The following is a 27,591-nucleotide window of genomic DNA, read 5'->3' on the forward strand; positions in this document are numbered from 1 at the left end:
CCTCCAAAGAGCTGCTTCCACCTACAAGTCAGCTCTCACCTCCACAGGATGTTCCGTAAGACACTAGAGGGCCTGGGCTTTCCTGCTTCTCCAACTTCTTTCCCCAGCCTTGTATTTTAAGCTCCCTGCACACACAATTTTGTTTCACACTCTTGTGTACCATCTTTCAACAAAGCCTATCCAGCCTCCAAGCTTGGGCATCTCCTCCAGGAAGTCACCCCTGACCTCTCCGGAACTCCCCTTTGGACTCCCATTCTATTACTACAACCACTGCAGTGTGAAAATTATCTTCTCCTATGTATGTCTCCTATACTAGGACTCCGAACTCCTTGAAGACAAGGACAGTATCGCCACTGTATCCCCAGTGCCTTGCACAAAGTAGAGCTCTATATTTCTAGGATATACTGGACTGAAAGCATCTGTGGTTTTTTGAATATCAAGCCCTTTAGAATCTGGCAACAGCTATAACGAAAACACACGTAAACCATGATGAACTATAGACAGCACCAACAAAGAAAACATGATACTGCTGCTCTGGAACTGAAATATCCCCCAAATAATGAAAAATAATATGTTGGGGGCTGATACAGAGTTTATTGAATTAGATTTTTCTATTTACAACTGAGATCACATCTACATACTATTTTGCTAGTCTACATGGGTACATTATTTCCAACAAGCTTAAGACTTACCATGAATGGGCTCATTCATACAAAAACACACTCACACTAATTCTTTTAAAACAGTAGTGTATACATTATACTCCTCCTATAAAGCCAACTTTGATTAAAAACCACTAGTTTCAAAGCTCAGTCTCTGATTTTGAAGATGAACCAAGATATACGCCATATGATCCTACAATCTATTTTAGTCATTTTGTACAGCTGCTATCTTATTGGACTACAGTAAATATTTTTTAAAAGGACACCGATGAGGGGCACCATCTGGTGTTAACCTTAACCAGAAAGCTGGTTTCCTCCTCCTCCCCCCAAAAACCTTTGGCCAAGAGTTCTCCACTGTGAAGACTGAAAGGACCTGGTGACATTTCGGCATCAGTCCTGTTACCACTTGGAGGTAACAGAAGCAGGCTCGTGTCCTCCTTTAATTCTACCACACTACATGACTCACAATTGGTTCTGAAATTAGAACGTTCACCATCGTACTTAAAATCTTAGGGGCATGAAGAGTCAGCTAGAACAAGGAAAAAGAAAGTCGCAGGTAGTAGGTAAGTAGGTGGGCACATGAAAAGCCAAGCTGCTCTGTCCAACACCAGTGTACATGTGCTTTAACTAAATGAACTCCAGAGGCCAACAGCAGCAGACCTGCTCAATTCACCTTCCAAATCAGAACAAGACCAAAAAGCTCAGGCTTGAGTTGTCAACTATGCATAGGTTCCGCCAGTGATGAGGAGCTCGTAAGCAGGATCTCTACTCCTTCTGCACAACACGATGCAGGCACACAGCATGCCCAGCAGCTGTTGAAAGAAAACAACAATGGGGAAAAAAGGCTGAAAACCCTCTCATGGCAGGTGTGTATTTCTTTGTTGGGAAAAGAGCTGTTTCAAAGTTCAATGACTTCAAATCATCAAAAAGGCAGTAACAACAGTGATAGAAGGAATTTCTTATGAGTACATTATTTTTTAAGGAACTAAGTCCTAAGCTTCAGCTTCCCTCCCAGGAACTCTTCGTAAAGCCAGCAGGGAATCAAGTCTCTCTTATTTGGCATCCCCACTACTAGTCTAGCGAGTGCTGTCTGAAAGAACTTTCTGCAGCGATGGAGACATACCACATATGCACTGTCATGTGGCCTCATGTGACTACTGAGCACCTGAAATATAGTTACTGCAACTGAGTTGCACTTTTAATTTTATTTAAATTAATTTAAATGTAGACACATGTGGCTAGTGGCTACCATTCTGGACAGCAAAGGCCTGGGGAGTAGAATGAGCAAGAATGTGTGTGTTTAATGGTGGTCTTTTCAGGTCTTTTGGTTTTTGGAAAACGAAATTCAGTATGTGAATAGCCCTATGGTAGAAAACAAATTCTGATGCCAAAAAAAATGTAGTTGGAAGGTTTTTTGTTTCCTTCACATTCACTATTTTTGAAATCCACGGTTCTGTGGTATTACATACATATTACTTTTGAAAGGTCACTCTTCCGTCATCATTTTATTTTAATAAGTCCTAAACCTTCTGTGGTAGCATATTGGAATAGTAATAAAGTCATGCCATGTTATTTTGGATAAGCAAAAGGATTAAGCTGGATTAAAGAGAAAATGATTCTAGAATTTTTGACCTACCTTCTCCCAAAATATAATTTTTTGTGTGAGATAATTTGCTGTTCTAACTTCTCATTGATGAGGAAAAGCCTCAGTTATTTGATTTTAAAAGACAGGGTCCTCTGTACATTTGGGGGTCAATCTAATTTCCGCAAAATGTACCCAATCCATAAACAGACTCTCAAAGTTTGAAGTGGAAGATTAACCACTACTAAGACACACATACACATAAGGATGTCCTCAATCTGAATTCTCCATGGTATAAAGTCACCCACTCCAATTTCTACCCTCACATTAACCTATATTCTGCCCATTCGGGATATATATTTCCTGCTCAAATCCATCAGTTTCACTATTTCACCACTTGCACCATTTGCACCATTTCACCATTTCACCATTTGCAAAGCACCTTAAACACACTTAAGAGGTGAATATTATTTAAAGTTTACTAAACAATTTAAGTCAATTCTAGACCGATGAAGTACCTAATTCCTAGAGAAATACATTTCTGTTCTCTGTACATCAAAACATTGTTAGAACAGCTATAAACTCAAATGCAATTATGTTCTCAGGCAATGTTAAATTGAGCAATAAAAATGCTAAGCTCAGAAATGACTGATTTGCTAAGGGAAAAAAAATCTCTCTTCCCACCCCCACCTCCCCACACTCCTTTCAATTGGTTAACTTCTATTAGAGAAGCCAGCATTCTCAAAATGAGGTCTGAAATAAGTATTTCTTTCCCAATTTGTTTATTTCAATGAAATCAACTTGTATTGATTTTAAAACAAATAAACTTGATAAAATTCTACTCATGCTTGGGAATCAGTCTGCTTAAGAATATTAAGCTCTACATAATAATGTCTTATCCTCACCATTAACTATTACAGGCTCATTTCCAAAGGCCTGCTATACTGAAATTCCATTGATTTTTGAAACATTCCAACAACATACTTGGAAACATTACACAAATATTTTATCTCCAACATTATTTCTTGCAATGAAATACTCTCTTGCAATATTCAAGGCATGAGAATTAAACTTCACTTAGCCCAAATATAACACCCAGCAACTGCAAAAATTGCAAAAAATGACTAGTGGTGATTAAAAAAACTGACTGGCAAAGTAAAATGTTCTATGATATACCATGTTGCTGGTGGTATGGGGAAATAGGCATTCTTACACAAAAATAAGAACTTTTGCACATTAGAAACACTCTTTTCTGAGAAAAAATTGGAAATACCTATCAAAATTCATTCATACATTCTGATACTGTAATTTCATAGTTATAAATTTTTGCTATACACAGCCCATCAATATTGATTAAAGTATGCCTATAAAATGGAATACTATGCAGACATGAAATTAAAAAGGCAGATCTATATCCAAAATACACTAATTTGTTTTTAAGAAGGTACAAAAGGTTGCAAACTATATGAATTCATTTATATAACATTTTGCAATGTTGGCCGGGGTGTGAGGGGAAGGAGGAGGAAGTTTCTCATTTTAACGAATAACTGGTAATTGAGGAGGAGGAGGAAAGGGCAGTCTCCACCGGCTTCACATGCGGCACAGAGACCAGAAAAAAAGCAACATGGCCTTGGGAAACAGTTCTTTATGAAATCTGCTCTTGATCGTTCTATCTTGAGGATATGCCAACTTCATGAGACCCCAAAGTAAAGACTTAGAACATTTTCCCCGTATTGCCTTTGTAGAAAGACAGCCTTACTCACAGCAGATACTCAGGAGCTTGACAAATCAAAATCTTGATTTTTGTCAATTATTATGACCAGATTCTTTAAATATAAAATTCATAATTGATCATGAGTTAAGAGAGTGGCTACTCTCAAAGAAGTGAAATATCCTGCTAATTAATAAGGGGTACATCAAAAATTTTAAAACCTCATTCTTTTATATTCAAAAGTCCTGTTATTATAATGAACTGGTATTTTTCAGGTTTTTCTTTCTTGGTCACTTTGGTCCTACCCAAATCTAGATTATTTAATGGACTAGAGCAAGAGTCACCAAACATTTTCTTAAAGGGCCATATCATAAATATTTTAGGCTTTCCAAACCAAGACAAAAATCAATCAATATTGTAACTACTCAACTCTGCCATCTTACCTCTGTATTTTATCTAGCTAAAGTGTCAATTAACTGTCAGGTTTCCTGACAAAATTTAGGAATTTAATCTTCTGCAAATCTTATACTTGTAATTGGAGGCAGAGTACAAACAAAGGCAGGGGTCTCTAGAGTTGACACTCTCTGTGTGATGGTCATGCCATACTATCCTTGCTCACCCTAAATTTTGTTGCTAAACAAAGAGGGCCAAGACTGGAGACTCTCCAACCATCCTCTCCAGCTCTAAATGTCTATATTAGGATCAGTGTATAAGCACAAAAGCTCACTGATCTTTCAGTTATTTCTGCCTTTGTTCAGGTTTTCCACACCCAGGGCACCAATCTATCAGATTTTGAATACCAGAAGCTTAGAATGTTTACAGGTACTCTTAAAAACAATTAGGGAAAATTATTAATTCAGATAAATTTTATCCCCTTAAAACCCAAGTTTTTAAAATTTTCAAAACCACTAGGTTTTGAGTCTGTGAAAGCTCTGAATCCCTAAACTTAAGCAGCCTTGCTGAAGTGAAAAAATCAAGCTTTATCAGCTTTTACTTAAGTCAGGGTGACTTAAGTATAAAACACATATGGCAGTCATATTTAAATTAAGAGACTAGTTAAAATATTTATTAGCCCCTATTGAAAAATATTTAATAAAGAAATGTCTGGCAGGCTAAGCCGCTTAACTAGATGAGGGACATAGCTAAAGTGATTATTTTTATCAGTCTTCTATATACATGTTGCATATTTCATGACCACAAGTACCATACAGTTCCAAAGCTTTTTTGCTGCATGCTAGTACATGTGGCTTTATTACTGAACATAAAATCATTAAGAATGCACAGTTCAGAATTCTATTTGGGAAAATAGACCTTCCTCATATTTCATTATTTTTAGCTAAATGAATGTGTTTGCATAAATAATCAAAATATGAAATAAATCCCTGCTGATCATCAGATTACTGCTATGCAGAGCTACAAAGTAAATGCTTAGAAGGGCAAAGACCATGGCAAATAAAGAGGTAGGCTTTTTAATGAATCATTTCAGGGCTGTCTGAATATCAGCAAAGTAAACAATCATCCCTTTGCCATTTTAAAAGGCCTTTCCCATTAAATACACTAGCTTCTGTTCAAATATACAAAGAGCAAGCAATCCAAGCAACTTACATTTAAACTAGCAATTACATTGGTTTTATTTAACAAATAAAACTTATCTACATTTTTCTTTTTTAAAAAAAAATTTTTTTTTGGTAGAAATGGAGTCTTATTGCCCAGGCTGGTCTCAAACTCCTAACATCATGGGATCCTACTCCTTGGTCTCCCAAAGTGCTGGGATTACAGGTGTAACCCATCACACCTGGCTCTTTTAGCTCTTGAAATAGGTTTCAGGCTTAAGAAAGCATAAGCTGAGGCTGGGCGCGATGGCTCACATCGATAATCCCAGCACTTTGGGAGGCCGAGGCAGGTGGATCACCTGAGGTCAGGAGTTCAAGACCAATCTGGCCAACATGGTAAAAACCTGTCTCTACTAAAAATACAAAAATTAGCTGGGCATGGTAGCGGGAACCTGTAATCCCAGCTACTTGGGAAGTTGAGGCAGAAGAATCACTGGAACCTGGGAGGCAGAGGTTGCAGTGAGCTGAGATCACACCATTGCACTCTAGCCTGGGCAACAAAAGCAAAACTCTGTCGCAAAAAAAAAGAAAAGAAAAGAAAAGAAAAGAAAGCATAAGCTGGGTGAAGTGGCTCACACCTGTAAATCCCAACACTTTAGGAGGCCAAGACAGAGGACTGCTTGAGGCCAGGAGTTTGAGACCAGCCTGGGCAACATAATGAGACCCCATTTCTGAAGAAAAAAAAAAAAATTAAAAATTAGTCTGGTGTGGTGGCCCGTGCTTGTAGTCCCAGCTACTGGAGAGGCTGAAGCAGGAGGATCGCTTGAGCCCAGGAGTTCAAAGTTACAGTGAGCTATTATCATGTCACTGCACTGAAGCCTGGGTGACAGAGTGAGACCTTGTCTCTATTTTTTAAAATTGTTGTGTTTAGTGCAAGAGACCAGTGCTGTAGTACCAGTTCTTGATTTAGATATATGAATGTATAAAACCTGTGAGGACAGAAAAACAAGAACTAGAGGGAGAACTAGCATACAAAAAAACTGAATAAAGCTTTGTATTCCCAAACTGAAAGAAAGAAGTACAATTTTTAAAAATTTTGTGACATTCTAATAAAATATCTTCCAAGAATACACTAAGACAACAGTTCGCTTATGTTTTGAACAGGTCACTCACTGATCAAGAAAGACAGTAAGACGAGGAGTTCCCTCAACACGTGGTCCCTCCCCATCCAGATTTCTGGTTTCTTTAGACCATTCCGGGTCTAGGTGTATAGACAAGAAATGGAAAACATGGGAAACTGGAGGCCAGTACCTCAGTCACTTCCACATTACCTACATACACAAAGATTCACTGTGATGGGGATTAAAACCATTCAGGGCTAACAACAGAGAACCAACTCACTCCAATAGAACTCCTTGGCAAGCTGTGCTTACCTGAATAGCTGCAAATGCCAGTGCGGCCCAGATCACATGCATCATGATTTCTTGTAGCTTCTTCACAACTAGAGCCTCACACCCCTGTAACAAACACAGTCATCCTCGTTAGAAGTGTTCTTTAAAAGTTAAAGCTGCAGATTCACAGGCCACTACCCACTTACAGAAAGGAAAATGACAGAAACTGAAAGAGTGGAAAAAAGATTCCATGATTGGTATAATTTACAGACATGTAATTAAAACAAAGACATGCATTTTATAATAATTTACAGTAAAACAATATATGACATTAAAGACAAGCAAGGTGGCAGAAAAGAAGTCCCAGATGGTGATAAGACATGGTGAAAAACAGGTTAATCAAGCTAGACTCAAGTCGTGGCCAAGAGACTCACCTCAGCATAGAGGTCGGAAGGGTGGGCCAGGCTGCCATTACAATTGCTGGCAGTCTCTCTGCAGCAGCTAAGAGGGACACTCTGGTTTTTGGTTTCTTTGAACCAATCTGTATTTTCCCAGTCTGAGTAGTTGTGAATTCCACAACAATGCAGCTAAAGGAGAAGAGAATAAGTATTATTTCTCACAAAAACCAAATACCTGAAGTTCCATGTACTACAGAGCTTTAAAATAAGCTACTCTAGACCAGTGATGTCCGATACAACTTTCTATAATAATGGAAAGTCTGCATGATCCAATATAGCAGCCACTAGCCATATGAAGCTCTACTGAGCACTTAAATTGTGGCTAGTATGACTAGAAAACTGCATTTTAAATTTTAATGTAAACAGCCAGACATGGCTAGTGGCTCCAGAATCTCCATATGAAAAGTACATTGCCAGGCCGGGTGCAGTGGCTCACGCCTGTAATCCCAGCATTTTGGGAGGCCGAGATGGGCGGGTCACCTGAGGTCAGGAGTTCAAGACCAGCCTGACCAACATGGTGAAACCCCGTCTCTCCTAAAAATACAAAGGCTGAGGCAGGAGAATCACTTGAACCTGGGAGGTGGAGGTTGCAGTGAGCCAAGATCGCGCCACTGCACTCCAGCCTGGGCAACAAGAGTGAAATTTCGCCATCTCAAAAAAAAAAAAAAAAAAAAAGAAAAGAAAAGTACATTGCCTGTAAGCGGTAGTTTCTAACTAAGGAAAATCTTCATGTCTTACATGTTAAATATCTGGTTCCAAGTTAAATATTATTTCCAATGACAAAGTATTTAAAATATTTGGTCTTAAAAATTTTGAGATTTGCTTTAAGATAATGAAGCAAAAAGTAAGTAGGGGCAATAAGACTGACGAAAAGTTGATATTACTGAGGCAAGGTCGGGGTGCAAACATCTATTACATTATTCTTTCTACCTTTGTGTGTATCAGACTGTCCATAACAACTTTTTTTTGAGAGTTTGTCTGTTGCCTTTTCTGATCTTGTTTTCTAAAGGTATATATAGACCTCCCACCTCCCCTGGAGTCAATCTGGACTCCCACCTTTCCTGTGACACATACCTCTCTCTTGCGTCATCGTCATCACCCCTTTTGCTAAGTACTTTGGGAGAGTACAGACTGGGGTCAGGGAAGGGGAATTCAGATGATAAAAAAAAGTTCAAGATGTTTCTCATCTGGCTAGGTGATGAAATAAATTTTTCAAGGGTGAAGGTTGGGGAAAAATATTGGTCACATCAGGATAGCCATGTATGTGAAGGAACATGGCTAATTTACACAGAAATAGCAGTTAGTTTAATGTTGACCCAATAGTGATTGGTCCTCAAAAACAAATCTGCCTCAAGAAAGCTCACCTGTCTCTGTACATAATCAATAGCCCGGCTAGCAGCATCAGGGTTGGTTCCATTGTAGGTCTTATACACTTTCTGAATGCTGCGATCAACCTCATTTTCCACCTGAATCAGAACAAAGAATTCAGTCCCTCAAAAATACTAGTAAAAGTAACATTAGTCAAGGCTCCTACTAAAATACTTACATGAAATGTTTGCAAGTTGCCAGATATCTATGAATTTCCTGTAAAGTTTTCTCCCTTCCTGCCTTCATCTTCATATAGATATAGATGAAGGCAGGAGGGAGAAAAGTGACAGGTAAAAATTCAGACATATACCACATAGATTCAAGCATTCAAAGAGAAGATTGTGTGCAAAATGGCAGGCTAACAATGTATTCAAAAGGGAGAAAAGTTGAGGCTTGGGATAGATGTCCTAAATTATAAATGGACGCCTTCCTTTTACAAATAAGTTTCTCAGAAGACTACTCATTTTCCTTTCCTAAAGGAGGTAAAACAAAGTAACTCTGAAGCTCCTGTAAGATACTTTTAGGACAAATGCCAACATTATTTCCATTTTATTTATTCAACGTTTAGAGTTGGCTAAATGTGCAAAAGTAATCGGCAGGTTTAAAAAAATCAGTCCTTAGAAATGGCACTTTATGAAAAAGCTACTGTTCAATGTATTGCAAAAAGGAGACAGGAAACAAGCTTCATAGCTTATTGCTGCCAATTACTAAAATGGCAAGCAAGTATCACTTAGTAAAGCTTGCTTGTACCAGATCCTCCTTACCCTCGGAGGACTGGACTTATCTGGTAATTACAACAGTAATATCATAAGTCCATAAAATTGATAACCAGATCATAGGTAGGGACATAATCCATTGCATTTTTTTTTTTAGCACAGCTTTACAGTACCTTACGTATCAATGATCTGAAAATTAACTTGGCATATTATGCCCTTGACTCAAAACCATTAAGTTATAATGAGAATGAGTCTATTATGTCTTTACCATGCCTCTAAAATTATACCCATATTAATTAATTTAAAGCAGCCTGTTTAGCCTTAAGTAGTACTAGAGGTAGACAGCAAAATCAGGCAAAATAGAAAGGAAGGAACGGTGAAATGATTAAAAAGAATGAAGGGCAAGAAAGGAGTGCTGGCACCAGCTGCCTTGGTGTTCTAAGTTGGCAGGACCCCTTTTTCCTCAGGACAGGGGTGGAAGGTGGGATCACAACTCACAACACCTTTTTCTATGTTTAGGACCAAAGCATTTTTTAAAGAGACAATGGAAAACGCAATTCTGAGTTTGGTTCTTCTAAAGCAGAAATCAGAAAATTATGCCTCCCCTCATATAGGCAATCTGTGTGCTGAGGAAATCTGAACAAACTTCTCAGCTAATTATTCATTTGCAGCTATAAATACCTATAATCAAGAACAATACATATATAACACTCTGCTATATTAAATGAGGTAAGGAGTCTTGACATGTAAATATTTGCCAATTAACTTTAGATATTTGAAATACAGATTAAACAAGTAAGGCAAAAGAAAACGTTTACTCTGATAAAATGAATGTGTTCTATTTTACTTGAAACACTTAAACCACCTTTCAAGGCATTATGTGAATTACAGTAGACAACATACCTTTGCTCTGTAAACATATCCCAAAACCACTACAACAACTTCTGTGACAAAAACCAAGAGCAGGATGATGACAAACTGTAAGAAAACATTGTTTAAAATTATATACAAATGAAAAAATAACTTTAAATACACTCTTGATTTAAAAAAAGTTATCAGAGATAATTGCTAGAAGTTTAAATGTTAACTCTGTTCCAACTACAAGAGCCAAGGAGTCTCATGTTCAAGGAGAGTAGCGTAGACTAAATACTCCTGCGTGTTCTCACAACACATCTTACCGTGGCAAGTCCACAGCGACTTTCCCGGATTGTGGCACAGCAGCCAATTAGCCCAATGATGAAAAGCAGGGCTCCTACAGCTATGATCACTACAGCAGGGATGAGCGTGTACACATCTTCAAAGAAGTGGTCATAGTCATCATAAGTGATGAAGACATAGGCTCCCACATAGCATAAAATGCCAGCTGCCCCCTGTAGAAAACAAAGTCAGTACTGGTCTCTAAGCACTGCTGGTAAAAATTTCCTATTATTGCTTAGTATGGTATAATTTAATGAGAGTTACCGTAACTGTTACAGACTTTTTTCAGTAAAGCTGAAAATTCTATGATTCCTTATTAAGAGCATTTCTATACTAGATAAAATTAAAAAGTTATCCACACTTCACCTACTTTTCAAGAATTGATGGTTCAGCTAGGACCAAGAAACCATAACCAAATAATAACAATGATGATGACACACACCTATACATCCCTAAAGGCTTACTGTAGCTCAATTCCACATCCAATACGGATCAGTATGGTGGTAGGGGGATCTTTGCTCACTACAGTTGCCCTCAGTAAGTGGGGAAATTTGGTAGAAATGACAGAGCTTGGATTTGAACTCAGGCAATCTGACTCCGGAATCTATACTTCTAATCTCTATCTACCCCACCTCAAGGAAAAGAAAATACACCAACTAGTAAGCATGATACCCACCCCACTTCCAAAAATCTTGCTGTCCTAGAGACAGTGAAATGGCAAAGCTAGAGGGCTCAGTCATTAAAGAACACTGCAAGTCCTCTATCAATTCTTTAGAATGGTGGTTCTCAAACTTTGAAGTGAATAGGAATTGCCTGAGGATCTGAATAACAAGCAGATTGATTCAGGAGGTCTGAGGAGGAGCCTGAGAGTCTGCATTTCTAACAAGTTCCCAGGTGATGCTGGTGCAGCTTCTTCTTGGAGCGCACTCTGAGTAACAAGGTATTAAAGACCTAAAGGGAAAGTGAACACACAAAGACAAGTGATAGGTGTGTCTTATTTCAGCTGCTGCTCCAGGCATCATTCTCCAGCTGCAGAGTCTTACTTTCTCCGCTATTGTCAATTTTGCTATCTTTGGGTACCAGCTCTGTGCTGACAGCCCAATGCCACTGGCTCATATACAAACAAGCAAATGCAGTGTCTGAGTAAGTGTTAAAACATTTGGTTATCATTTGGATAACAATGAGTTATCATTTGTAGAGTACTTTGAAACTTTCACAAGAAGTATTTCATCATCCTTTAAAATTTAACATATAAATCATCTTCAAACTAGAAACAGCTGCCACAGTGATACTGGAAATATCATTAACTTCTCTGAACCTGAAAAACCAGATCATTTAAGTTTATGAAATTCAGTAAGCTTGGGGATCATCAGTATAATTTTTTACACTAGGCCATTAGGATCACTGTCAGATGAGGAAGAAAAAGACTCCATTTATGTAAATTTGGGAAAGTAATTTGATTTTTTTAAATGTAACATGAACTTTTTAAAGTGAGAAGACAACTAGAATAATGAAGGCAATTTTTAAAAACATTGTTTTAAAACTCTCTTCCTCTGGCTTCCAAGAGGCCCCACTGCTGGTTTTCTTCCTACTTCCCCAGGTGCTCACTTTTTCATTCTCTTCACGGACTCTGAGATGTTAGTGATCTCCAGGATTCTGTCTTCGGCCTTATTCTTTAGTCATTCTCTGGGCTCTCCGTGGGCTACAGCAGCTATGGCTTCATTAGTCATTGTAGCTCACTACCTGAGCTATCATCTCAGAACTACACATTTCCATCTGCAAGTTCCAGAGACATGCCATCCTCAACCTGTCTCAAACCCTTTCTGCCTTCCTGCCCAGCCCATCTAATCTTCCCTTACATTCCTATCATAGCAAAAGGTCCCAGACATCTAATTTTTCTGGTCAAACATCTGAGGATTAACTTTCCTTGCCCCACCTCTATAACCCATAAATCACAAAACTTCAACTTTACTTCCAAAACATTATTCGAATACCTCAACTCCTCTTCAACCCCACTGCAGTGCTTCTGTCTTAATTTGGGCCTTATCTTATCCCCCTAAATCTTACTTATTGACTCTCCCTGCATCTTAATACATTCTTTATTCTACCAGGGTTATATTTATTAAAAATACAAACCAGATCAAGCCATAGCCTTACTTAAAATCAGGATGAGGCAAGTGAGTCCCCGATGAACCAAGCTATTCCTCCTTTTCAGCCCCAGATCTCATTACCCCTTGTGAACTATGAACAATATAGAACTGTTATACCCAAATGGACCACATATTCTCTCACTTCTTTGCCTCCGCTGTTCTCTCTAGAATGCTCTCTTCAAATGCCTGGGAACTCCTTGTCGCTCATTAAGATGAAGCTTAAATGTTACCTCTTCCTTTTGGAAGCCATTCTTGACCATTTCAGGCTGGATTAGCTGCCCTTGGTGGACACAAACATCTCCCAGTGCATGGTTCTAACAGAATATTTATCGAAACGGTTGCAATTATAGCTATACCTGTCTCAACACACCTTGAGAGCACGAATTGTACCCATCTGTCCTTCACCCTTGTATCATCTAGAACAGTGCTTGGCAGACAGCAGCTATCAGTTAAAATTTATTGAGTACACCTCATCTCACCCCTTTCCCTTGAAATCACCCTCCCAACTCTATCATAAGCTTTGGTTTGTATTTGCGTTGGTTTGTATTTGTATTTGGTTTGTATCTGGTTTCTCTTCAGTTCAATGCTTATAGCTTTTAGTTCACTATTCAATTATTTGGCAACTTAATCCAGCTTGCTGAATTCTGATGGCCATTACATCTGGAATATGTTAATATATCGTAAATATGTCATAAATATAAACACTGTACTTACAGCAAACTGCCTGTTCAAAGGTTCTCAGAGTTCACTGACATATTTGCTTTTGGGGCATGGTACTAGAGAATCAAGGTGAGCACAAAAGTGGGGGGGAGTGGAGAAGAGAAATAGCTTAATTTATCTTAATTTTATTTTATTTTATTTATTTTTTGAGACGGAGTCTCACTCAGTCGCCCAGGCTGGAGTGCAGTGGCGCAATCTCAGCTCACTGCAGGCTCCGTCTCCCAGGTTCACGCCATTCTCCTGCCTCAGCCTCCCGAGTAGCTGGGATTACAGGCGCCCGCCACTACACCCGGCTAATTTTTTGTATTTTTAGTGGAGACAGGGTTTCATCGTGTTAGCCAGGATGGTCTCGATGTCCTGACCTCATGATCCGCCCGCCTCAGCCTCCCAAAGTGCTGGGATTACAGGCGTGAGCCATTGCGCCTGGCCAGACATAGCTTAATTTTAATTTGGGTGCATTTATTACAGAAGTATGTCAACTACTTAACACTCTTCCCAAATACCCCTTTTTATTGACTACTTGTGTGATATATATTCACACACATGTACACACACACATTTTGCTAAAGTAAATAGTATCAGTCCTCACGCTAAATTAGAAGCAATCTGAAGTGCAAATTAATCAAATTTTGTCATTTGTTTTTACTAGACGTTTCTCTATCCTTTAATGTTGTAGCTTTTTTTTACTCTAAAAGGCAGTATTTATTTCTTAAAAGGCTTGAGTTAAAATGAATTCCATTTCTGAGCTTTCGGTACACCTACTGAAACTTCACTAGCTTTAGCCTATGTAAATTCCAATGAAAATAAGAGAAAACTGGAGGCCATATGTACTTAACAATCAACCTGAAGCACAGTTCACTGAAGAACTACTTGCATTTTAGATATAAATTGATGAGTTTTCAATCTAAAGAGGTTCCTATGAGACTCACACTTAGTGCTGCTTGGAGGTGGGCCAAGGGAAATGTTTCCTCTGCTGCCACTGCCTCTCCCCCCTAAAAGAGGCACTCATCTGAAACTGAGACTACAAGAAAGCAGAAAAACCAGCAACAGAGACAACCAGATGCACAACAAATGCAATGGAGGGCTGTGGGGAGATGCCATTTGTAAAGCTGCCTCGTTTTCTGATAGACTCTACAACAGTTTTTTTTCCCAGGCTGCAGTCAACATCCAAGTCACACAACAAGATGAGAACATAACAAAGCTCTATTTGGCAACATATAGTGAAAGGAACTTACTAGTTGCACACACCAAAGAGAAAACTGCACGGATTGCTGATATGAAACTATACACATCAAATTGCTTATAAATAGACGATGCGTTTCCTAAATTGAAAACAGCTTCAAATTTTGCTTTTACTGAAATCTGTATATGGTGCTTATATCTTAAGCTGTATAATAAACAATTATGAAATGACACTGGTTACTTTGAAAATATAGAAGAGGTATCCCAGTAGCGGCTGAAGACCTAAAAACAGCCAAAAGTAATTGTTGTAATGATATCCAACCATCAATATGAAAAACACCCAAAAGAACATGGGAAACAGTATAGTAAATGGAAGAGAGGTTCTAAGAAATTCCTAACTAGTATGCATAGGGACTTTTGTCGTCCCTCAGATTTTTAATGCAGAAATTGTGGCTATCAGAAAAGCTATATAAAAGGTGAGCTTAAATTCTTCTTTTGAAGGGCCATGATGGGATTGAGATCTATCAAAGGATCTGAGCTTTGCCAATAAAGCAGCTGCAAAGGAGGGGGCTGGGGAGGAGGGAGGTGCAACAGAAAAGGAGATGAAATGTAGAACTTGGAAGCAGCTGAACTGCTTTAGTCACCACTGAGAAAATCTGAGCCTGTAAGGAGGATTTGTGCCAGGACAGTATACTAAAAATATTCATCCTTTTTACAAAGAAGTGAAAGGAAATTTAGGCAAAAGGCTGAGGTCTGAAATTACAGAAAGAATAATTTTTTAAAAACCATTCTTCTTTATCTTTTAATAAGCCTATACTCTAAATTAAGTCACAACATTTTAAAACTTTAGGAGAGCCAGTGCTTTTCCACTAAGCTGTCTAAAAAATAAAGCCATCTTGTTATAAAATTTTGCAAGTATATGAGTTCCAAAAGTATGATACTTCATTTTATGCTTTTACCCTTCCTCTACATATGCACAAATGTGAAATATTTCATTTCACAATGAAATGTGAAGAGATTTCATTCTTATATGAGATTGCTTTTTCCATAGCTTAGAAACTAGTTTTTGGGGGGGTAATTTTCAAATATTCTATGAAAGAGACAAGTAGATAAAATGTTAAAATCTGGGCCAGGCGCAGTAGCTCACACCTGTAATCCCAGCACTTTGGGAGGCCAAGGCCGGCAGATCATCTGAGGTCATGAGTTCGAGACCAGCCTGACCAACATGCAGAAACCCCGTCTCTACTAAAAATACAAAATTAGCCGGGCGTGGTGGCACATGCCTGTAATCCCAGCTACTCAGAAAGGCTGAGGCAGGAGAATCGCTTGAACCTGGAAGGCAGAGGTTGCAGTGAGCCGAGATTGCACCACTGCACTCCAGCCTGGGCAACAAGAGCAAAACTCAGTCTCAAAAAAAAAAAAAAAAAAAAAAAAAAGTTAAAATCTGTAAAACTATTAAATTCCTTTTCATCAACCACGGTGTAACCTGCCATTGGAATGTGGCAATATTAAAAATGAAACAGATTTGCTACAAGTGGGGAGATAAAGTAGCTCTGTTGCCAAAAGTATACCTACATGGAGATTTAGAAATACGAAGGCGAAAGCATCCCACAGGACATTTTGGGCGAAGCTGAAGCAAAGAATAGAAGTGATTTTCTTGCAGTGGTATGTAGTAGCCATTGATGATGATTCCCATCTAGAACTGGCAAGAATCAAGACAATGTAAAGACAAGGCACCATCTGGACTTTATTCACCTAAAAGCACAGTGCCTGACAAATTCTTGCTTGCCTGTGTGAACTGCTCCCTTCGGAGTGATTTTTGCCAAAGAATCAATTAATAAAGTAGAAGTGACTGGAGTGTTGAGAGAAAGGAAAAAAGTCAAGAAGTAAAAGACTGAGCAAAAAATGCTGTACTCTAGACTTTGTAAGAAAGCAGGTTTTAAAAGCAGAGGGAAAAAATCGGCAGGAATCCATCTTATGCATATATCTTTTTAACATTAAATCCAGAGTTTCCTGTACTGTCATATTATTTTTCATATACCTCTTTTCTCTCCTGGGAAGAATCATTGGTAATTCCACACAGTGGATTTCTGAAAGCTTCCCCAAACTTCACCCTTATGCCATTACAAGTGTCTTAAAATCATCTTAAATCGTTTAGCATTCTACTTGCCATAATGTATATTCTCTAATTCAACCATGCTTTCACCTCTGACTTAATCTGATAGAACAGTTTACGTCACTAAACACAACTACTTCTTAGGTAAGTCCACTACCTGAATATATCATTTACTCTCCTACCAACTCTCAAGGAAAAAAGGCCATTCCAAAGACTCCAAATCCTCTTTCAGAAATTAAAGCTACTCTTACCAAGAATTTCTGAAGCTATTAAATAATATCATTTTCTACCTAACAAACTGATCAGCAATAAAGTTAAGGAGTATTCAAAGATGTGTGAGGGTGCAGAGAGAAGGGCCCTCAGATGGGTGGAAGCACAAACTAATAGAGAATCATTTTTTTGGAAACAATCTGGCAATACATATCTGCCTCAGCATTGATGCCTTTATACCTACTTATTCCACTTCCAGGAATCTACCCTTTAGAAAGTTAGTCAGAAACACAGATTTGTGTAAAAGGTAATTCATCGAGATGTTGTAATGAAATTGTGGCTGCAAAAATGAAAATGAAAAAGCCCTGGTATTCAGAGGTGTGTCTGCATTCAGCCCTGAAATATTTTCTTAAAGCATCATTTAATAATATGCTTGTGGTGTGATAGGGGAAAAAACACATATATCACATATTGGAAACAAACCAAAATGTTGATATTGGTTGTCTCTGGGTGGTAGAATTATGGGTGATATCAGTTTGCTTTTTAAAATACTTTTAGTGTCTTCTTTAAAATATATTACTTGCATAATTAGAATAATAGTTAAAATTATGTCTGAAATTGAGGCTTTAATGTTCTCTCACCAATGAATTCATTCCTGGATGTGTCCTTAACCAACCAAAAACAGACACCTCTTCCATCCTAAATATTTTAGGCACCTCTGCCAATCTCTCCCACTTACCACTTTTCTCAGTCTGTGTGGCTTTGACTCATCCTGTACATGTTTTCTGATTATCTAACACAATTCTTTCAATGTACATTATGTTCCTTTTCTCATAAATATTACTTTTCAAGGAGACAAGTTTTTTTTAAAGTCCTACTTAAATTGGGGTGTAAAGTTTTATGTGTGTTTTTTTAACTCACCACTATACTAACGAGAAAATTCTATTTTTTTTTTAAGACAGGGTCTTGCTATGTTGCCCAGGCTGGCCTCAGACTCCTTCGCTCAGGGGATCCTCTCATCTCAGTCTTACTTGTAGCTAGGATTACAGGCATGTGCCACCACGCCTGGCTAAGAGTTTAAAGTTCTGACAAGCCACTTTTGCCATCAACATCACTATTATTATTGCCATTATTCTTAAATTAGAAATATTTTAATCCTTTTTACTGCTATTACTCTGATGATATGCCAAAGGTCATGCTCCTCAATTCTGCCTTATTTTCACCTTTTCTCTATTTGGTTTTTCATAATCATTATTAAACCAGCTTAACAAAGTTGTTCTATTTAATCCAATATCTACTGGCTGAACAACTCAAAATTTCAGGTGGCAAAGAAACTGGAGATTAACCAATTGCCATTGCCAAATTATTGTAACAGCATGGAAATTGGCTGTTTCCAGACGGTAGGGCTCCAGAGGTTATCTGAGAAGCCTAAAATTTAAATATGCATTTTCTTTGAGACCCTCTGTTACCCCACCCTACTCTAATTGTAAAAAGAGTCCATTACAACATCATAGGAGCCTGAGGTGCTTAGGCTTTGTAATGCTAGAGTTCATCCACACTTGGGTTATGTGTTTAATCAGTAGCAACAACAATGTAAGTTACAAAATGTCAACATTTATTCTAGAACCCCTTTAGTAGATTAAAAACAACACATAAATGCAGATAATTTTTCTTACCTATTAACTCTGCCTAACTACTAAAAGGAAGACAGTGAGGAGAAGGAAGAGGAAGAAGATATGTCAATATTTTTCAATAAAGACTTACTTGAGACCAGCCATGAGTAAGATTTCTGGGGGAAAGGTGCATGTAGAAATTTAATTCGATGAAAAGTCTACCCTCTCTCCCCATTAGCTGTCAGACTACAGGGACTGTGTTTACTCTATTTCTCAAAAAAAGGTCAAGGGTAGATATTCAACACACATTTACTCATGAATGATTCTTAGTACACCCGTCTGGTCTAAGTACAAACTTTATGGAATACATTTTCTGAAAAAAAAAATCAAACAAGCCTAACCTGAATTGGATCTTATGGAATAAAATTCCTTAAATTATTTCAAAGCATGATAAATATCCTAGAAAGCTAATAACCCATTCCCTAAACTGCAACTAGAGAGAGCGCCCCTGCTGATTCCAAGTTCTAAATGATTACTCAGGGCCACAAGGCTCTTGGTCAGTGGACAGGTGACTAAGAATGTAGTAAGAGTGGAAACATTCATTTTCTTAACTGTTGAAGACAAACTAAGACAGACACTTCCTATTATGTACTTGCTTCCTGACAAGTTAGATTTTCTTCTAGTGAATTGAAAACAAGCATGAAAAAGCAAAGTTAGCTGAAGGTGTGTCCCATGACATATTCTTTGTCAGAGCAGTCATTCATGATAGGAGAAATACAGGAAGTAGAGAAACAAATTCCAGGATATCAGATGCAGGTTCCGGTTTAAAAGTATCATATTACCACCTCGAATGTGTAGGATGTGCTGGAAAACACAAAGTATGTACAAGATTTGTGACAAGGGAGAACCACACTTGAAATACCTCATTATAAAGTTTTATTTTTTAAACAAAAGCATGACGGTATAAACCTCTTAGTAATTTGAACATAGCAAGTATATTTTTGCCTTACAGCCTATAGCCTGTTCCTTCAGTTCTGAATCCCCCCAGTCTCCCAATCTCTTCCAAATCACCCAAGTCAGCAACTTCTTATACTCCAGATTTTTTTTTGCCAACATAAAGCACGACCCAATCACTTTATCACATCACCCTTTAATTCTCTGCATAGCACATCACTCTGATCATTTTTCTTGTTTATTTTTGTGTGTCTTGCTTCACCGGAAAGTAAGTTCTGTAATAGGGATTTTTCACTGTCTTTTCATCATTTATCAACAATATAAGCACAAAGTAGGTGCTCAAATATTAGTGTTATATTTAACAAAGCAAATTTTCCTTAATTATATACATTCACAGACATAAGCATGATAAGTTTTATTTATTTATTTTGAGATGGAGTCTCGCTCTGTCGCCCAGGCTGGAGTGCAGTGGCTCGATCGCCGCTCACTGCAAGCTCCGCCTCCCGGGTTCACGCCATGCTCCTGCCTCAGCCTCCCGAGTAGCTGGGACTACAAGCGCCCACCACCACATCTGGCTAATTTTTTGTATTTTTAGTAGAGACGGGGTTTCACCGTGTTAGTCAGGATGGTGATCTGCCACCCTTGGCCTCCCAAAGTGCTGGGATTACAGGCATGAGCCACCGCACCTGGCTGATAAGTTTTATTTTTAAAGGCAGGATAAGTTTTAAAGGTTACATATGGCTTTCAACTACAATTTATATGTGTAAAGTATTTCATATGAATGAATGATGGTTAGTGAAGGTGCCACGTTCCAAAGCTATTTCTAAAGGCATTTATTTAAAAGGCGTTTGACTTTTTTGTGGTACTTCCCCCACTCTACAGGTGTCTCAGTTTTATCACCTCTCAGATGAAAAACAACAACCTAAATAGATATTTAAGATTATAAATTCTATAAGCATGGACAAAGCTTTCTGTTCCAGTCCCTGTAATGCCTAAGATAAATATGAGCAAAATAAGTATTAGCCAATTAGTTTTTCTAATAGGGTTTAAAAAAAAAAAAGTAAAGGTAATTTGTATAACATAGGACTTGATTAAATAATCAATTAATTTACCGGAATAAAAACTTAATGGTAGGAAGTACTGATTTAAACTTGTTTTAGACGAGCCCTCTTTGGTCAGATTAAATGACTTACCAAACTAAAAATCCTGTCTGACCTTGGTACAAAGGTGCAGTTTACAGAATAGGCTAATGACTACTTAATACAATAGCCTTTGCTGGGCGCGGTGGCTCACGCCTGTAATCCTAGCACTTTGGGAGACCGAGGCAGATGGATCAAGAGGTCAGGAGTTCGAGACCAGCCTGGCCAATATGGTGAAACCCTGTCTCTATTAAAAAAATACGAAAATTAGCTGGGCATGGTAGCGCACGCCTGTAGTCCCAGCTACTCGGGAGGCTGAGGCAGGAAGATCGCTTGAACCCGGGAGACAGAGGCTGCAGTCAGCCAAGATCACACCACTGCACTCCAGCCTGGGCGACAGAGTAAGACTTCGTCTCAAAAAAAAAAAAAAAAAAAAAGCCTTTAAAATTTAGTCATTTACCTAAAACACTTCTAACCTTCTTCAATAAATCCTCATGGGTCCAGCATGAATACACTTATATTTAAAGCCTCATCATTCCATAAAAACAGAGATCCAAGATGATCCAAGCTGTACATCCTTTCACTTGTCCAAGATTATCTTTCAAGCTACAAATCTTAATATTCTAGAATTTGGTGAGAAACTGTCTTAGTCTGTTTTCTGTTGCTTAGAACAGAATACCTGAAACTGGGTAATTTAAGAAATTTTTTTACATACATGGTGGCTGAGAAGTTCAAGGTCAAGGGGCCGTAGCTGGTCAGGGCCTTCTGCAGAGTCCTGAGGTGGCCCAGGACATCACACATGGTGAGGGGGCTGAGTATGCTGGCTCACGTCTCTCTGCCTCTTCTTATAAAGCCACCAGTCCCATTCCCATGAAAACCCATTAATCCATTAATCCATGAATGGATTAATCCATTCATGAGGGTAGAGCCCTCATGACCCAATCACCTCTTAAAGGCCCCATCTCTCAATACGGCCACATTGGGGATTCAGTTTCAACATGAGTTTTAGAAAGGACAAACATTCTAACCATAGCAGGAGTTCCCTATTTCCATTAAGACAAATTTCAGGATTTTAGAAATGATTGTTTCTGCTTTTGGTTTGTGCCTTTCCACAGTAACATTATTACAGCATTGTTCCAAACTATCTACACCAAATCAACAGTAACGATTTTAGCTGTCAGATAATTTACAGCCTGAGTATTTCAGGTATATATCTATCTCCATGTCACAGTTCAATGAACAAAATGCCAGCAGAATCAGGATATCAAGACATAAGAAAGTGTAGTTTAAAGGTCTTGCCAAAGCAATTAAACTTTGACCCTTGTTAACAATCAGCCATTACCATCTGACAGTGAAGAGCCAATGCAACATAGTTTTTATTGCCTACAGTTGCCCAAGGGAACCTAGGTAAACATTTGATAAGCTCTATGGAGAGTATGTTTATTCTTCCACTTATTCATCATCTCAAGGCATTAAAAGGAGGGAGGGGCCAGCATACAAGAATACATTTATTAGAACTGAAGAATGCATTACAAATTCCCAGGAAGAACCTTTTAACATTTTTTAATGTACTTCCTCATAATGACTTAATTCAAAACCAAACAAAGTGTCATGTAAATTCTGCTACAGTTTCTAATTTTAGAAATCTCAAAATCAGCATGCTTTAGAGAAGTGATTCTAACAACTTTCTTCTCTTTACAAATCTTCTGAAATCACACTTTGTCCTAACATCACAGTCTCTAGAGTATGGGACAACCTGGGTTTGAACGCAGGCTGTATCACACCTTGGGTGTGCTACTTTGGCTCAGTCAACCTTAATGTTCTCCTCTAAAATGTACCTAATATTCCCTGCTAGATGGGAAAGCTGTGAGGATATGCCATGTAAAGTGTTTAGCACAGTGCCTGGGGTATAGTAACTCAAATGTTAGTTGCCATTACCCATCATCATCAGATTCCCACAGTTAGTCCACAAACTAATACTTTCTTGGGAGACATACCTAATGCTGTTTCCTCATTAGCTACATTGCATTGTGCCACATTTGCCCCCAGCGTATCTGCTTAACTTCCTCATCACAGCTCACAAAAACTTTACTACCCTACTAACCAAGATAAAGCATATTTTTACTAAACATTACCACTTCAGTCTTGGCAATAACCCGCTATAAAAAGCACCACTGAAGTTCAAAATAACTTTCTTCACTGGAATAACAGTACATATATTTACACAATATCCAAAGATTCAGAGGAGTCACTTAGAACTGATATTTTAGAGTAAATAAAAATCTAATTTAAAGAAAATGGTTACTGTATTTCCAATATTTTGTTACATGAACAATTCCAGTCCCTGAGCTTGAATAACCTAGAATTCACCTAATATTCTTCAAAATCAAATAGTTATGGCCATAAATTCACAAGGAACTGTAAAGAGTACAAAGCCACATCTTTACCTCTTAGGTAGCTTACTAGCTGACAACGTGTTTCTCATTTGGGGACCCCTGAAAATTATTTTTCCTTTTAAAAAAGCCTGTAACTCTTAAAAAAGATAAATAAAAAATAAGTGAGAACACACGGTGCTTGGTTTTCTGTTCCTGCATCAGTTTGTTGAGGATGATGGCTTCCTGCTCCATCCATGTCCCTGTAAAGGACATGATCTCATTCTTTTTTGTGGCTGCGTGGTGTTCCACGGTGTATATGTGCCGCATTTTCTTTGTCCAGTCTACCACTGATGGCCATTTGGGTTGGTTCCATGTTTTTGCTATTGTGAACGGTGCTGCAGTGAATATATGCGTGCAAGTGTCTTTATAACAGAATGATTTATATTCCTTTGGGTATGTACCCAGTAGTGGGATTGCTGGGTCGAATGGTAGGAGAACGTCATGTAATTTCTACATGCCAAGAAATAGTATTCTTCTTTTCATTTGTTTTCCAGTCATTTAGAAATGTAAATATTATTCTGGGCTCTCAGGTTGTAGAAAAACAGGTAGCTAACCGTTTTGTGCTCTTGGGCCAGAGATTGCTGACTCCTGGTTTATAACGAGATGCTATGAGAATTAATGACTTAATCATTGTAGAATACATTTCTCTTTATGGAATAAAAAATGTTATGGATGCATAAGTAGCAGTAGGTATATAGATACGTATTAAATTAGCAAAAGATGCCCTTATAATGGTCAGATTCACAAATCATGCCACATCTACAAAGAGAAGACTGATACGACTTTTGCTAATGGAACTGGTTCTACATGTGCATTTCATTCTTCACAATAAACTCAAGAAACTGAAAAAATAAAATAAAATAAATAAATAAGCCTGTAACTCAAATTAAAGTATAAGAAACACTGCTCTAATTGGAAAAGAAGAAATCACGGAAATGCCAATGTCGCCTGGGTGTTTGCCAACAGCTACTACCTGCCAGTTAGGACTCTTCACACACAAACGCCCCGAAGGACTCTGGCAATACAAGTGTGTAGCAAGTGCTTTTTAACATATAACCATCCTTTTATGAGACAGCTGTCAGGATATGAAGTTTTATCCCTTGTTGGGGGGTCGGGGGAGGAGGAAAGGATTCTTTCCAGAACAGGTGTGCGTATGCGTGGGAGGGAGGAGCTGAATGGGGAGGTGGAAGAGGCACAGTATGGTTAACCGGAATGTTCAAGGAGTGCTCTGGCTACTGTGGACAGAGCTGTCCAGGGCACTCAAGTGTTTAAGGAAATGACAAGTTCAGAGAGGCAAGGTGATTTGGGACCAGACTGAGGACTTCTGCTCCAAGACCAGGGGAAGGAGTTGAACCTTATTCTACCGCTGAAGCTTCTGTTTTCCTTATTTTCAGATCAAGTGGTGTGATAGAGGAAACGTTTTAAAAGATTTATCCGGGTGCAAAGTCCAGATGGGCTGGAGGGTGGAGAGACGGATAGGAACAACTTAGGTTACTATAAAAGTCCCTGATGAGATAAGGACCCAAACTAAGATGACATAAACATTCCTTTCAACGAGGGTGTACCCCTTAAAAATTCATAAGCCACCTTTTATTGAAAGTGAACTCATCACTTTCAAAATCTTGTGACATCTCCATCATATATTTAACCAAGAGTTATAATCTCACAGTTTGGTCACCCCCATGACCAAAACAAATAGACCGATGTTCTTGGTCAATGGATTATTTGGCTCCTCGAGTTGAAACCCTTCATTTTCTGGGCTGGTGACAGTCAGCCGGTTCTCCACACACAAAGGGCGTTAAGTGGAACCCCCGCCCCGGCTCCGCAGCGTCCCCGCGGATCTGTCCGCCTCGGGACGGCCACTCGTCTGCGGGGCCCCGACAAAGAGCGCGGAACCTGAGCCTCTGGGGAAGATCCTATTTCGAGCCCGACGTCCTGCTACAGTCTGCAATGAGCGCTCTCCGTCCAGCCCGCGACTCCGGGGGGGAGACTGGGGCGCCTGGCACGGAGCCAGCCCGCGTGGGCCGAGCGCGGAGGCGCCGGCTGGAGGCCGTGGAGTCCCTAAAGGCCTCCCCTCGCTGTCCTCCGCGCCCAAGCTCCCGGCTTGGTCCGGCAGGGACCTCGCGAAGCGGCCTCAAACCCGGCCCTCCCCTCGCCTCAGCCGCCTGAGGGCCCGCGCGCGGCCCCCGCGCGCCCGCCCAGGCCCAAGCCCGGCCCCCACGGGCGCCTCCGCCGCGGCCTCGCCCGGCCCCGCCGCCGGCCCCTCGCTCTGCTCGGCCCCGCTCACCCAGAAGATGAGGTTGAGAAAGACCAGCACGGTCTTGGAGGAGGTGATGCCGCACTGGCCCATGGCGCCGGTGGCCCGCGAAGGCCCGGCCCGGAGAGCGGGGCTGCGCTCACCGAGAGAGCGGCAATGGCGGCGGCGCCTCCTCGCTAGGAACTGCACGGCCTGCGCGGCGCTCCCCGCAGCCCCTGCGCCGTCGCGCAGTCCCGACCCCAGCAAGCGCCTCGCTCCTCCGCGCAGCCGCCGCAGTCCCCTCAGGGCTCCCGCGCCGCTCCCTGGCAACCGAGTCCCGCCCCCCGCGGCCGGTAGCTTCAGCCAATCGCCTCTGCGGAGGCTGCAGTGAGGCCACGCCTCTTAAAGGAGCCAAGGCCTCAGCGCCTTTTCTTGGCCTCTGGCCGCCCTTGGACGCAGATGGCTCCCTAGGGAGGTTCTGGTGGACCAAACCCACTCTCCTCCTATGACTTACGTTTACTATGCCACCCTTATAGATGATTCAGAGCCCTCTGAGTGCTATCTTTCTACCTAGCCCATTCTCCCCTAGGAAGGTTGGAGACACTAATCTCTCCCTGACCAGATTCTCCTGACCAGGTTAAAATCTTGGCAGCACTGTTGGTGAGAAGTGCAAAGAAAAACAACAAATACTTATGGAGAAACTTATTGTACCAGGCGCTGGGCTAGACCTCAGAAGAGTCAGAGAGGAGAAAAGGCTGGTGATGGCGTTAGCAAGGCAGAGACATGTTTGTGTGGGTGAGTGGTTGGGAACAAGTTCTATTCCAGGGTAGTAAGTTTTGGACCAAGATTCGCAACGATTACAGAAACATCTCTTTGCATTGCAACATTTCACATTCTTCCCCCAATCTTGAATCCGTCATAGCAATTAATTATTGGGTGCTCACCCGGTGCCAGGCTCCATTAGTTCATTTAACCCCCACCACAACCCTGGATGGAAGGCACTATGGTTATCAGCCTCATTTTACTGATCGGGTAATTGAGGCTTAGAAAGGTTAAGAAGTTCGCCCAGAGCCACACATAGTAAGTGGTCTAGTGCAAAAACCACATCATCAGTCACACAATAAACTGCCTCTGTTTGCTGTCTTTCCTGCCATTATAATCCTGCACTCCCTCCTTGACCGCGCCCGTAAGGATTTCCATTTACTGGTCTTTATCAGCTCGCTCTCATGCAATCTCCCCGACTCATCACCTTTCCCAGGCACTCTCAGAAGTACCTGTTAATCTCAGCATCCTGTGCATTTACACCAAGCAGCAGCAACAGCCATTTATTCACTCATCAAACTTGCCGCGTGTCACCTCTGGGCCTCACTGTTGTCGGTGGTGGATATTCCACTGTGAGCAAGACGTATCCTTCCTTCCATGGCTTACATTCGTTGGGGCAGAGGAGGCAGAGGAGGCAGACCATAAACAAACGGGCAAGTGGGTATATGACATGAGGTAGTGTTAGGAAACAATTCAGAGGAAAGGAATAGAGTGATGAGAGGAGTCCTCTCTGAGGAGAGAACATTGGAGGGGACCCAAGGGAGGTGAGGGGAACAGCCCAAAGATGAGAGCAGCAAGGACAAAGGCCCAGAGACCGGAACATGATCACTGTGCTGTAGGAAGGGGAACACAGAGAGCCTAGTGTGCTGGAGGTGAGCGAGGCCGGATCACCAACAGCCTACTACGCCAGGCACAAGCCTTTGAGCAGACCAGTAACACCATCTAAGTGTTTCAAGTGCCATTCTTGCCATACCATGGAGGTCCTAGTTAAAGAAAGAAAAATGATGGGCTCTCAAACATGATTCCCTTTGAACATCTATCTTCTTGACGCCTCTGCCCTCTGTAAATTTCTCTGTCTGCTTTGCTCTGAGTGCTTTTCCTCCTTTTCCAAAACATCTCCTTTGCATTTCTTCATCCTCATCGTGTCCCTTCTCATTTCCCTGTGAAGGTCTCATCAAGTCCTTCTTGTGCCTTCTCCTTGAGTGGGTCTCAGACCACCCCCCCACATTACAATCATCTGGGCCACACAGACAAACTCCATCAGATTCTCTGGGGGCGAGCCTCAGGGAATCAGGTGTTTTTCAAAAACACACCAGGTGATTCGAATATGCTGTTGGGGCTGCAAACCACAGTTCTGAGTTTACAAGCATGGTCAT

General features: G+C 40.2%; 1 protein-coding gene and 1 long non-coding RNA gene across 3 annotated transcripts; both read right to left on the reverse strand.

Moving 5' to 3' along the window:
- Window positions 1-574: 574 nt before the first annotated feature.
- On the reverse strand, window positions 575-25,732 carry TSPAN3 (tetraspanin 3). Of its 2 annotated transcripts, none has more exons than XM_523227.7 (7): window positions 25,445-25,732; window positions 10,620-10,811; window positions 10,345-10,419; window positions 8,722-8,823; window positions 7,334-7,486; window positions 6,942-7,025; window positions 575-1,474 (listed from the first exon to the last, which is right to left on the reverse strand). In XM_523227.7, exons 1-7 carry the CDS (start codon window positions 25,505-25,507, stop codon window positions 1,382-1,384), a joined length of 762 nt encoding a protein of 253 aa, XP_523227.3. In that variant the 5' UTR covers window positions 25,508-25,732; the 3' UTR covers window positions 575-1,381. The 2 variants fall into 2 exon arrangements, with proteins under 2 accessions (XP_523227.3, XP_054523841.1); XM_054667866.1 differs by lacking the exon at window positions 25,445-25,732 and having other exon boundaries at window positions 10,620-10,693; window positions 10,726-10,804.
- LOC134808555 (uncharacterized) lies at window positions 11,426-24,941 on the reverse strand. Its single transcript, XR_010151789.1, has 2 exons — window positions 24,859-24,941; window positions 11,426-11,589 (listed from the first exon to the last, which is right to left on the reverse strand). It is a non-coding gene; the product is annotated as an uncharacterized LOC134808555 (long non-coding RNA).
- Window positions 25,733-27,591: the final 1,859 nt, after the last annotated feature.

This window comes from Pan troglodytes, chromosome 16, assembly GCF_028858775.2.
Source record: "Pan troglodytes isolate AG18354 chromosome 16, NHGRI_mPanTro3-v2.0_pri, whole genome shotgun sequence".
Taxonomy (NCBI): domain Eukaryota; kingdom Metazoa; phylum Chordata; class Mammalia; order Primates; family Hominidae; genus Pan; species Pan troglodytes.

Excerpts from the sequence above, each read along its gene's own strand:
- TSPAN3 (XM_523227.7), bottom strand. The coding sequence starts at position 25,507 with ATGGGCCAGTGCGGCATCACCTCCTCCAAGACCGTGCTGGTCTTTCTC. Across the intron at positions 10,420-10,619 it reads GTCGCTGTGGACTTGCCACG|TTTGTCATCATCCTGCTCTT; the intron begins GTAAGATGTGTT and ends GTTTTCTTACAG. Across the intron at positions 7,026-7,333 it reads CTTCCGACCTCTATGCTGAG|GGGTGTGAGGCTCTAGTTGT; the intron begins GTGAGTCTCTTG and ends TGTTTGTTACAG.